Source organism: Populus alba, chromosome 15 (assembly GCF_005239225.2).
Source record: "Populus alba chromosome 15, ASM523922v2, whole genome shotgun sequence".
Classification (NCBI taxonomy): Eukaryota; Viridiplantae; Streptophyta; class Magnoliopsida; order Malpighiales; family Salicaceae; genus Populus; species Populus alba.
In genome coordinates, this window is record NC_133298.1 from 8,673,939 (window position 1) to 8,687,282 (window position 13,344).

The following is a 13,344-nucleotide window of genomic DNA, read 5'->3' on the forward strand; positions in this document are numbered from 1 at the left end:
TAAAGTTAAAAGAAGACCTAAGATCAAAAGGGGGTATAATGAAATTCTTTGATTTTTTTGACCTATGGATAAGTTTTAATTATTTGACCTATGGAGACAACAAATAATTAGTTAAAAAAAAATTAATGTAATTATAAGAAGTAAAAATATGACTTCAATATTCTTGAAAGTTAATGTTAAATTTTTTAGGTGGAGCAATAAAATTACCATTACATTGTTCCAGTAAACAGTGCAAATGGATGTGGGTGAACAAGTGTTTTTCTAAAGGATTTTAACTTTTGTTAATAATGTGGGTAGTTTTCCCTTCCTACATTTTCAAAATTATACTCCATTCTTCTAAAAAGTTGATGACCTTTTTTATGCAAATATTGGGCTAGCAAATCCATATCTAAAATTGAGAAATTTAGCATTCCATCGTGAATCGAGAAATATAAAAAAAATAAATTTGAAAATATATATAAAAAAATGTTTTCTTATAGAATTACATGTTGGAATTAAAAAGGAAGGAAAGGAAAAATTAAAATAATTAATTTAATTGTGAAAGAATTTAAAATTTCGTTGCAAGGATTAAAAATTAAAAAAAATTGAAACTTAGAAAAATAAAAAAATATATAAATTTTATTGTTTTTTATAAAGTTAAAAAAACCAGCGATGAAATTAAGGGTAATTTTATAGAATTTTTTCGTAAAACTATTTTTACCTTTTCACTAGCAACACCTATTTGTTTTATTTAAAATCAACAACAAAAAAATTTTTTAAGAAAAATAGTAGGTACTTGTATAGTGCTCATTCGCTTATATAAAAGAGATCCACCTTCGTAATATTATTTATAAATCATTGTTTTATGTGAGTAAATGAACAACGTCTCAAAATTTTATCTTATAACATTTGTTGATGAAATTAACTATATCCCACAATAACTTGATTGGTTTTAAGCATTTAAGTTGAATTAATTTGTGGTTTCAATCACTCTTGTGCATAGCATGCATTGACTATATTTTTTAATACAACGGACAATCCTCCCCTCCCTTAATTCCCTTCCTAAATACTTGGTGCGAGTGGGATTTTAATCTATTAGGTATGACAAGAGTATTTACGACAACGAGTCATGAATATATTTTTTATATTTTTTTTTAATTGATTAATCATTATTATTTATAAAATTCAATTCAAATACTACAATGTTTATATTTTAATGACTATATTTCAATGATTATATTTTTAACAGCTATATTTTAACATATATAAAAACCATTTAAACTCTTATTTTCCTTCATCATTTCTCTCACTTTCTCCATCTCAACTAAATTTTTTATTAATTTTTTTATTCATTCCATCTTTATGGCTTCTAACAATTTATTACATAAAATGTTTTTTCATGGTGATGACTCTAACGATGATTTTAAATTATTTGCAGCAGCTATAATTAAAGAAGAGCAACAAGCTAGTAAGGGATGATCATCACGCTAACACGATCCTTCCATTCCTTGTTCCATATGGACATCGAAACGAAATAAATGTGAGACGGGTGAGAATATGAAAAAGAAATCATCACCTGGTTTTATGGCAATTAGAAAACCTAACTGGTTTTTTAGAGGTTCTCAGTAAGGAATTGATTATGTAATAGGAAATATAAACATCATCTTATACATCTGTCACTATTACTTTTTGTTTTCGGTGATTTATTAGTTATGAGCTAAAGTTGTTGGCAACCGTGGTTGGTTAGTGTTGTATGGAGGCTTGATCGACGATTGTTAATGATTAGTTATTGTAACGACATTGCTGTGAGTGGATGAGTAGGCGTCAATTGGTGATAGGAGTAGAGGTTTGTGGTCAATGATGTAGGGACTAATTAGCAGTTGTTATGGTTGTTAATAGAGAGTGACCTAGTTGTGATGAGTGTTTGAGAAAAATAAAAAGTCACTAATGATGACATGAAGAGAACAATCATCTATAAAAGGGAGGGGAATTTCCATTCTCTTCATTTTTATAACAAATGAAAAGTGATTGTGAGTGTGGAAGAGAGAGTTGTGAAAAATGAGAAAATGATGTTTGGAAGAGATGAAGAGGATTAAGTCTTCTTTACGTGAAAAAAGAATAGCTAGTATACCAAAAAAAAAAAATACCTAGTTTTTTTAGTGTGTATAGATGAGAGGTTGAAAGAGATCAAAAAATTAGGCGAGAGACACTTTTTCTTCTGTTTTTGTTTTTTATTGCATTTTTTACTTCACCATTTTCTTATGTTTTTTATTATTTATTTATTCCCTCGTCTCACTGTTTACACTCACTCTTATTTATACTGACACCAAAAAACTCTTCTCCTCTTTTATTTTTTAACTTTCCATAACCTTCCTTTTTCATTCCTGTTTTTATCCACTCATTTATTTTTGTTATTTTCATTTTTAAATTGCTTGGTGGTGGAGTTTCCAAAACTTAAATTGTTCCCCATCCTTTCCACTACTTCGTTATACTCACTAAAAAAATTATCTTATTTTATTCTAATTGATATCTTTTTTTTTTTTTTTGCTTTTTAATTGATTTATTGTTAAATATTAGGTTTTTATGAAGAAAAACTCATATAAGCTGAAAAGAGGACTGCATGAAACTTAAATATTTTTTAATATGAAAGGAAAAATAAAGATGATTTTTTCTCATTTCAAGTGTAAGTAATTAGAGCTGATAAATCTTAACTAGTCCAATATAGTTTGTTTGGATTTGCAAAGAACCGTGTCTCACAAGTATATGACTATTAAATCCACTACATATCATTATACATACATCTAAAATGTAGCTTTAATTTCATTTGTTGTAATTTTGTATTTGTTTGTTTTATTTAGCTTTTCTTGGGAGTCTTTTCCCATTAGGTTATACATGTTTGTAACATTGACTCGCAAGTTCGTCGACTTTGTTACTTTTGATCTATAATATATTTTTACATTTTGATAAAAAAGAAATACAATTTTACAGACATGATGTATGAGTTGTTGAACCTTTTTTTATCTTTTTTACTCAAGTTATTAGTCATTTTAGAGTGAGAATTGCTTAATTACTTATTCGACAACCTATAAACAAGATGTTGAAACACTATTTTGAGAAAACATCAAATTATTTTTGAAATCAAAAGCACATTTATTTATTTTTTAAGAAAAGATTTTCATAAAACTGACTGGTCACAATGTTTTGAAAGGGTAGGCGTGCTTTTTAGCATCTTGATGGATCTTAGAGATCAACCATTTTGATAAATTATCATTATATTAATCAAGTGAAGAGGAAGATTAAAGTGTCAAACGATACTTTCCTAATAACATTTATTCATTTGAAAACAATACTAACATAAACAAAGATATTGAAAATGAAAGTGCAGAACATCCCCAAAACTTAAAAACCTATTTACAGAAACAAGTTTTCAACAAAGTATGATATTGCATGCACATGTCATATAGGCTCCTTACCTCCCCAGGTCTTCTCTAGTTTCTCTAATGCATTTTTAACTATCTTATTATGAATTGTTTCCTTCTTATGGTCACATTCCAACCTATATCCCAAAAATCCTTAAATTTCACTTTGAGGCCTTTCTTCCTATATTTTTCATGTGGTTTGGTTACAAGATGTTTCCTCAATATTTATGGGTAAATAAATGGTTCCATCACTCACACCCTTGAATGTTCCTCATACAATGTCAAATGATTGTTTATTGTCTTAATATATTGTTCCTACAACTGTTTCTACATATAAGCTAGGGTTTTTGGTGCTTTAATGAACCAATAAGAGTACAAAGGATAATAAAAGATGTCCTTTGTGAATCTTCTAATTTGTTCATCTAACAGAGGCTTTTTACAGTGCAGATATTTATGTAAGATGTGTTTGAAGGATATTCGGGCAAACCTTTATAAACATCCTTGAGTTGTGTTAGAATACCTAGTAACAAGTACGAGTAGTGGATGTGCTATTGTTTTACAATAAGTTTAATATGCAATCACATAAATATTATAGGAACCTAAAATATGACTTCTTATCAATGAAAGAGTTGTACATAAAGGCTTGTTCCAACAACTTTTTGTTGTTAAACTTGTAGCCATGGATACCTTACACTTGTTTAAGAGTTCGCAACTATCTCATCCTTATTGGCTCAAAGGAATCATTTGGTTGTTCATTTTCCATGACTTATCATTATGCCATTTCAATAATTGGGTGATCCTATTTTGTCTTGAACTCAGATGGAGCTTTTAGTTTATCTTGTAATTTTTAAAGAAGATGTTGTTGTTCCTATAGAAGGTCTAGTAAGTCATTATTTTCACTTCTTACTTTCGCCAAGGCCAACTCTAAAATTATCTTCTTCTTTTTTATGTTTGGTTTTTTAAATTTGTGTTGACTATTTCATGGCTTTCAACATGCATGAGGTTTAAAAAGGCACTATATATTTTCTGGTATAGAGAGGAAGATAATGATAGGATTGCATGTATTTGAGATCCAAGCTACAAAATGAGGTTTACTATTGAATGTTTTGGGGCATCTTCTAATATCTTTATAAAGAGGGCTTCTTAAACTAGTTCAAACATACACGTGAGCATGGATATCACCTTCATTATGATGTCTATGCTTTTAACCCTTTGAGTATATTCTAAAAGGGCTTTGGATGTTAGGTGGCTCATATTTCTTCATTCACTAGAGTGCATACAAAATAAATGAAATATGCAAATGGATGCATCATGCAAAATTATATACATACTTGTTATTTATTATTGTCTTAAAAAAATTCATCTTATTCGATAGGATCTAACCCATTATATGCACATGAGATAAGTTACTACCTGGTCTCAAAGGTCTCTCGTTGCTTAATGATCGTCCTTAAAAAGATTGATATGAGGCTCATAAGGAGTGTAGAGATAAAAATTGTGAGTAAATTCATATCATCATACCAATCACTACAAAGTAAACTATTAGATAAGAGTTAGATGGTTTTATATATGTTACCTGGGCTAAAGACCATTGGGGTGTCATAACTTCCCTACTTATATAAAGCAATATAGGTGCAATAAATAAGTATTGTGTTGCATATGTATGAGTTCAGTTCCATATTCAATCAAAGCAAATAGAGAAAAAAGACATGAAATACAAGATAAACAAACAATAATAAAGAAAACAACTTATCATCACTAAACAAACAAACTTATCCTTTATAGATCTTTAGTGGAGTCATTGCTCTATCAGATGTGGACATCAAGATGAAATAAGTGTGAGGAAAGTAAGGATATGAAAATAGATTTCTCACCTAGTTCTTTGGTATCTACATGTTTAAACTAACTTTTCATGTGCAATAATAGGTATTTATATAGGGTGTTTAGTAAAGGATAAATGTATTATATGGTAAAAATTTATTACTTTGCATACAACCTTTGAGGTACCTTTGTTTTTAGTTGAGAATTTTAATGAAACACTACATCATTTTGATATAAGCAGTAAGTACCTAAATTTCATTGGCTTAAAGGAATTTCACAACTTCATTACAAATTGTAACTTACTAGAGTATCATTTAATTGGTCATTGATACACTCGATTTTAAGGATACTCGATAAACTGTATTGATAAAACTTTTACAACCCTGAATTGTCATCTAATATTTTCAAAGTTAACACTCACACATTATCCTAGGGGCTTGTCAAACCACTGTCAAATGTTGCTAGGAATGTAGCCATACAACTAGGGATGGAAAGCATTTAGGTTTAGATTGAACAACCATTATTTTAAGAGAAACTCCAAGAGCTCCAAGTTGAGACATGTTTTGAGCACACTGGCAGTTTTTGATTGGTAAAAAAGATTGGTTATTTGGAATCTAAAATTAAGAAAATAGAACAAAACTAAATTTGGCAATCAAGATAAAAAGTTGCTGCAAATTCATAATCATCTTCAACAATTGGAAAAGAAAGGGAAGAATCATTCTCTAGCTTAGCAAGAGATCATTGAATTGCATAGCCTAAGCTCTGAGCACTAGAAAATAAGTATATATGTTGAAGCCATTTAGAGGAAAAAGTCTAGACATACTTGGTGTAGATTGGGAGATGGAAACACAAGATGTTTCCATTTGATAGCCAATGTTAGAAGGGGATGAAATAGTAATGATGTGATTTTGGATGGCTTCATAATAGCTAACGAAGTGATTCATTGTATCAAGAAAGGCGGTTAAAATGAGTTTCTACTTAAAATAGAATTCAACAAGACTTTTGATTATGTTAATTGGGTGTACTTAGAAAAAGTAGTACACGGGGTACTTTAGAAATGAATTTGCTATCTTTAGTTCACAAATGTATTTCAAGATCTCAACTGGCAATTCTCATTAATAGCTTTCCAAGCCAAGAATTTAGAGTTCAATATGATCTACCACAAGGGATCCTCTCTTCTCATTGTGCTTGACATGTCAATTAAAGGGCTTCGACTACAAACTACTTTAAGGGCATTAATTTTAGAAATTGGAAATTTCTCAGTCATCTCCAATATTATACAAATGACACTCTTGATATATGGATCCCATATACACACACACACACACCACACTCCACGGCACCACATGTCTAAATACACAATCGAACTAGTAAGGGAGGGGAAGCTGGAGGAGGAAGCCATGATCTAGAAGGATTAATTAATTCAAGGCCGGCCCTGATATAATACTTAAACTTCCCACTTCTCTATATATCTGAAGCTTTAAAAGGAGGTTTGACATCAAATCTCCCAAGTCAACCTCATCCCTGCGTGCAACCATGGAAGAATGTCAATGGTATCATTCTAAACCATCTTATAGCTTATCTCATAATATACCCGTCTCTCCGTTTTTCACAGTTAAGAGAATATACTCGTCTGCTTGCAGTAGCTAATAGCTAGGAATTGTAGGTGAGGGTTCCGGACATTGGCTCTATAGAGTCAGTCCTCTGTATAGCTAGCTAGCTACCATATATATTTAATTCTATAATATATTTGTCACCTCAGTAATTGATTAATTCACTTCACTTTAATTTATTTCGTACATGAATGCTCGGCAGGCCTTGCCTTTGGTGCACAAAAATTGGCTTTTGATTCACTGTTCTATAGAAACAAAGTTGTAGCAATAATTAAGCAATAATGATAATATCCGATTTCAATGAGGACAAAAGGGCACCCAACCATCCACTTAAATTGAACCGATCATTCCATCATGATAATGACCATGGGATTTGTATCATATCCTCGAGGCAACTGAGGGCCTGAGGGGCAGCTAGCTAGCTGCATGCTCCCAGGCCGTGCATTGACACAGATATTGACACTACCTCAAGAAATGAATTTAATCTATAATTAAAGGGAGAGGCACAGAGAGGATGCATCGGTAGGGTGAGAAGGAGGGGTAATTCCAAAATGATGCACAGTAACTATCTTAGCAAAAGTGTAACATCTTTACATTACAGTATAAATTAAAAATATCAGGTAATTTTACTGTGTACCATCTTATAATAAACTATTTATATTTATTTTAATGGTGTTTTTTTTTTCTAATTTCATACTTCAACATTTCGTTTATTTGAAGATTCAACTTTATAATTTATTATGATTTGTTTTATATATGGTTAGTTTGATCTCATAACTTGCATCACAGTTTTAACATATTAACTTGGTAGACTCGAGATTTTTTTTAAATGAAATTATTATTTTTTTTAATTTCATCATTTAATATTGAATTGATTGATATTATCTCAGTCTCATAACTCAGGTAGTGGATTTGACAACTCAACTGATTCAAAGCTTTTTTTATATATCTTTTTTAAATTGTATTTTTTCAATTTTATCTTTCAACGTGGAGTTGATTATGAATTAGGGTTCATGTTTTGATAGACTCAGGTCGTTTTATTACGTCATGTTTCTAGATTGATTAAAAAAAAAAAAACTTTCAACCTTCAACAATGAGGTTTTTAAAAATTGAGCTTCATACTTTGTTTTGATTTGCTTTTTATAGGGTTATGATAATTTCATGATCTTGGTCTCATGTTTGGCAGATTAACTCGATTTGACTTAGGTTATTTGTTTTCTATGAGTTAATGCTGATCTCATGACTTGAATCACAGATTTATGGTAGATTAACTCATTATTTTTTTGTTATTTTTTAATTAAATTTTTTTTTTTTGCAATTATATTCTTCAACAATAGGTAGATTGAGAATTGAGTTTCATAATTTATTTTGATTTGTTTTATATGAGATTAATATGGTCTCATAACCCAGGTCGAGAATTTGGCAGGTTAACCCGGTTGGCCCAGATCAATTCAATATGTTATCGTTTAAATATTATTTAAAAAAAAAAGATATCGTCTTTAAGTTTTGTGAATCAAATTACGTTTTTATCGGTTGTTTGAGTTTCCTTTTGACCCATCAAGTCGATCAGGTTATATCAAGTCAGCCTCCACACTGTTAAAAAAAATTTACTAGAAAAATGTTTGCAATTTCAAGATGCTTCTTTTGTATGTTCAACAAAAATTTGATCTCAACCACACCATAGCACGGGTCAACGATCTAGTTCTAGCTATACCACAACCAATACTCATATGTTAACATAAAGGAAGGACAACCATAGCATATAATCATACAAGGGAACAAAGATACGTATTGAACTCTATGAAATACATGTGAATGAAGAACTAGAAATAGATGGGGATTTAAGAAATGTTGTGAACATTTGAGGGGAGAGCAAAAATGTACAAAAGAAGAGACAATTCACGATCTATACATAAATGTCCCTATGTCAAATTGTACAAAAGGCATAAATTAATATATGTAGAAAAAGAGAGAGAGAGAGAGAGAGAGAGAGAGAGAGAGAGAGAGAGAGAGAGAGATCATAAAGGGTTGTTAGGTTAAGAGAGAAAATGTAGACAAAGAAAGAGTCGAGGGAAGCAGGAGGAGGAGAGGGGCAGTTCGGATTTAGAGCAAGTGTGAAAGGCACGAGACAGAAGGAGAACAATAAATGAGAGGTAAAGGAAGGGTGATGAGGCATATGATAACCCTCATGATCGTCACGTCGTTTTTCATTTGCTACTCCCGATAATCCTCCCAGAATTCCACGCTTCCCTTACTCATCTTCTCTCTCAACTTTTTTTTTGCTTTTGTCCTCTCCTATTACTACTACTACTAGAGTATAGTATACTTTCTCACACTTGAAAAAACACAAGACTTGTCTTTCTATTTCTCACTCTAGCTAAGATACAGCCTAGTCAACTTCATGTCTTGCCCTCACTTTTGTTTTTGTTCCATAATAAACCAACACATATAACACCCATTTCTTTACCTATCTCGTCGTAGATGTAGATTTGTAGTGATCAATCCACATCTCTTCAAAGTCCGGAAACTCAAATTCTGCTTATTCAATCTTTAACCTTTTAAAAAAATAAAATAAAATAAATAAAACATAAAAAATCACTACTTCTCTATATTTCTTGCTCAGAAGCTTACCCCCAACATTTTCAACTAGGGCAACACCTTTTACTATAAATGAATAACATCTATTACCTATGTTGTAAAGGTAGGGGCAACATTTTTTGAGTCACCTTCTAGCTAGCTCCATACTATTCCCTTGCATGCTCCTTTCCTGTTCCTGCTAAACCAAGACCATATTTTTCTGCCCAATTATTTCAACACACATTTCCCTGTGAGGAAAAAAAGGAGTGGGAGGGATCTACAAAAGAATCTACTTTAGTACTCCTCTTCTTCTGGTTTCACTATATATCCAGTTCTGTCGCTAAAACTTTCCATTCTGTTCTCTTTAACCCTTCTCTTGTTTGTCCTTCAAGCTTGTTTATACGAAAATGTGGATGATGGGTTATAATGATGGTGGTGAATTCAACATATCAGATTCTTTCAATGGCAGGAAGCTTAGGCCACTAGTTCCAAGGCCAATACCCTCTACAAACAACACTCCAACTGCCTCTAGTCCTCCTTGCCTTGGCAGTCGCCTTCATAACACCGATTTCTTTGCACTCAATCAGTATCATCTGGGTATGCATCTTTCTTTTCTTTTCTCTCTCTCTCCCTCCCTCCCTCCCTCTGTCTGTCTGTCTATTCAGGTGTGAGTTACTAATTGAATGTAAATAAATTATACTCCTTCATGTTTGCTTTTGTAGCAAGTATGGCTGATCAAAACAAAAGAGAATTCAACACACAGCCAGTTGTAATGAGCTCAAGATGGAATCCAACACCGGAGCAGTTAAGGACCCTTGAAGATTTGTATCGAAGAGGGACTAGAACACCCTCAACTGACCAAATTCAAGACATAACCGCACAGCTTCGTAGATATGGAAGGATTGAAGGAAAGAATGTGTTTTACTGGTTTCAAAACCACAAGGCAAGAGAAAGGCAAAAGCGTCGACGTCAAATGGAATCTGATTCTTTTGATGGTCATCAGCAAAATGGACATGGTATTGAAATCTTTGAACGGAAAGAATCAGGTAAGAAAGAAAACCTTCAATATTAGAGTATCAACAATCCCTTTTAGAGTTATTTACAATCCTGGGCTTGAAAAAGATAGAAATGTTTGATATGTACGGCTTTCTGTGAATTCCATTTTGTTGTTAGTTAGAGAAGCTGATAGCATGTATGTCTTGCTTTTTAGCATTGCAATTGCTGGTTTTAGAGAGAGGTGTAAAGTTGCGTAATCTTTTTGTTCTTCTTTTTGTCTACAGAGGCAAGTAGGACAGGTTATGAAGGTGAACAAACCAAGAACTGGGCTCCCTCTACAAACTGCAGTACACTATCAGAGGTCTATTCTTTTTACTTACTATATAACCTTCCTTTGTCTTTCTTAATGGATTAAGGAAGGCTCCTTTTTCTTAAAAAGAGAAAAAATTTAGTACAATACCTTTACTTTAATCCCTAAAAAGGAACATAACACAAACATTAAGTAAGCATTTTTAATGATGTTGTTATGATTAGAAGTGCATTTTCCTTTGGTTTTAGGTTTATAGAGTTTAAAGAAGAAGCTTATGTAGTAAGGAGATATGGAATTGAAGAAACAACAAAAACTTTGTTTGTTGGGAAATGAGAAGGGTTTAAAAGCTGCATTCCTTCCTTTCTGTCGGGGCTGCTGTTATGAAACTAGCTGGGTTTTTTGGGTCTTGTGCTTATTATGCATTCATGGCATTGTGAAGGCCAGTTCTTTAGGCACCCTTTCTTTTCTTTTTTTTATTCCATGGAATATCTGGGCACCTTGATAGTGAAAAGACAAAATGCCAACCCTAGCAGTAGAAGCAATTTGGCATCTTACACTCTTCACTAGTTTTGATTTTTGTTGTTGTCATTCAGAAATAACTCGTATACAAACCGTGACCCCATTATTACTTGAATACTGTTAGATAGTAGTATAGGTTCATCATATGTAAACAATACAAGGATCATAGAGTTTTTTGGCAATATTCAACTTCTTTTTTTCTTTTTTTCTTTTTTGAATAAGACAATAGCAAGAAAAATCATGTTTTGCATGGTCTTCATTAAATTTCAGGAATCTGTTTCAATATCAAGGGCAACAAAAGGAGCAATGGCAGAGTACTGTAGACCAGATGGATGGATGCAACTCGATGAAGGAGAATTACAGCATAGAAGGAACTTTATAGAAAGGAATGCCACGTGGGAGATGATGCAGTTGTCTTGTCCATCTCCCACCCACCAAATAAACACTATCTCTAGTACTAGTAGCACTACAACTATGTCGAAACAAGGAGCAGCAGCAGCGAAGCTCATTAAGGCTCATGACCTCAACGTCTTTATAGCACCTTACAGAGAAAATGGGCATCATGGAGCCCATATTAACCAGTTCAATAGCAGTGTCATCAATGACGGAGATGAATCCAGAGGTGGTACTGGAGAATCTCAAACCCTTCAACTGTTTCCTCTTCGTAGTGGCGGTGACGGCAGCAATAATATCGAAAGCATTAACGAGAGAGAGAGTGAGGTATCAGTTTCTGCTGCTGAAGCTTTGAATGCTAATAACTTCGCTCCTTGCCAGTTCTTTGAGTTCCTTCCACTGAAGCACTAATGACCACCATCCAAAGCAAGACTCTTCTTCTTTTGTATCATTTTATGAGTACTTTGCCATGTATGCAACATGATGGGCTTGTGTTGGGGGTTTGGACTTTGTAATTTTGTTGGAAAATGGGAAGCACTGTTTCTTCTTTTGAGATCAAGATGTTACATTTCATGGCATTAGTGCAATGGTCCATGGAGAATGAAAAGGGAGGGATTGCCTTAAAATGCATTTGGACCATGTTAGTTGAATCCATGAAGAAACATCATTTAAGAGAAAGTTACGGAGAGCTGGTCAATGTTGACAGGATAGCTATCTAGCTAGCTAGCAAGCTAGGCCTTGTTTGAGTAACTGAAATCATGTGCATGGGGGATGCTTGGGAGAAGGAAAGGATAGAGAAACTTGAGATATCCAATGAGGAGATCAAAAGATGGAATTGGATGTGAAAGTTTGACGTTGAGATTAGGGATGGATCTCAAATGGGAATTGAATATGAAACACTTCGATGCTGAAGATGAGCCAAAATCAGAGCTAGAGTACAGGAAAGCCAGCAATGATGTTGAAATGACTAGAAATTTAGTTTAGAGAGGTCTTTTGTTCTTTTGTTACGTAATTAGAATCTAACATGATATATCGTATTAATTAAAGTAGCATATATTAATGCGATTTGAGGGAGACCAGCAATTAATGAGGATGACGAAAGATCATCACCTTCGCTTGCCTCGTAAAATAAAAATGAAAAAGACAGATAGAAACAAACCAGCAAGCAATGGTAAGTCCAAAACTTTGGATTATTACCATTTAATTTGTGCTTAAGTACTTATTAATGGAAGTTGGTGAAGAAATGAGCATCTGCAGTTGCATATATTGATGGAGGCATCTGCCTAAACTATAATGCAACGTACTCTCTTGATATGCTTGGAATTCCCTCGACTATTAAAATTCGACAATGAGATCATCATCAAATATAAAGTTTGATTGAAATGAGTTCATTCATGCTAGTCATAATTCTAATAATCTTAGGATGCAGTGTTTTAAGGTTTGAAACTTTAAATTAAAAACAAAAACTCAAATTCTTGAGTTTAAATATATATTTTTTTGAAAAAAATATTGAAATATTATTAAAATACTCTGATCAAAGGAAATATGCGTGTAAATTTCCATTGGTCATGTATGAAGCCTATCTTCTACCTCCAAATAATTTAATATGTTTTAGCAAACTAATTCCTTGACATGCTATTACTAATCCCCCCCCTCGAAACCAAAAAAAAGTTCTTTGTGATTATAAATAAATAAATAAAAGAAAAAACTTTTGTGC

At 32.5% G+C, this 13,344-nt stretch overlaps 1 protein-coding gene across 1 annotated transcript; it reads left to right on the forward strand.

The window, feature by feature from the left end:
- The first annotated feature begins 9,128 nt into the window (after positions 1 to 9,128).
- On the forward strand, positions 9,129 to 12,774 carry LOC118050958 (WUSCHEL-related homeobox 1). Its single transcript, XM_035061448.2, has 4 exons — positions 9,129 to 10,006; positions 10,132 to 10,455; positions 10,690 to 10,766; positions 11,505 to 12,774. Exons 1-4 carry the CDS (start codon positions 9,817 to 9,819, stop codon positions 12,036 to 12,038), a joined length of 1,125 nt encoding a protein of 374 aa, XP_034917339.1. The 5' UTR covers positions 9,129 to 9,816; the 3' UTR covers positions 12,039 to 12,774.
- Positions 12,775 to 13,344: the final 570 nt, after the last annotated feature.

Bases quoted from the DNA above. Each gene is read 5' to 3' on its own strand.
- LOC118050958 (XM_035061448.2), top strand. From the start codon at position 9,817: ATGTGGATGATGGGTTATAATGATGGTGGTGAATTCAACATATCAGAT. The intron at 10,007-10,131 runs GTATGCATCTTT...TTGCTTTTGTAG, and splicing joins ACTCAATCAGTATCATCTGG to CAAGTATGGCTGATCAAAAC. The intron at 10,456-10,689 runs GTAAGAAAGAAA...TTTTGTCTACAG, and splicing joins CTTTGAACGGAAAGAATCAG to AGGCAAGTAGGACAGGTTAT.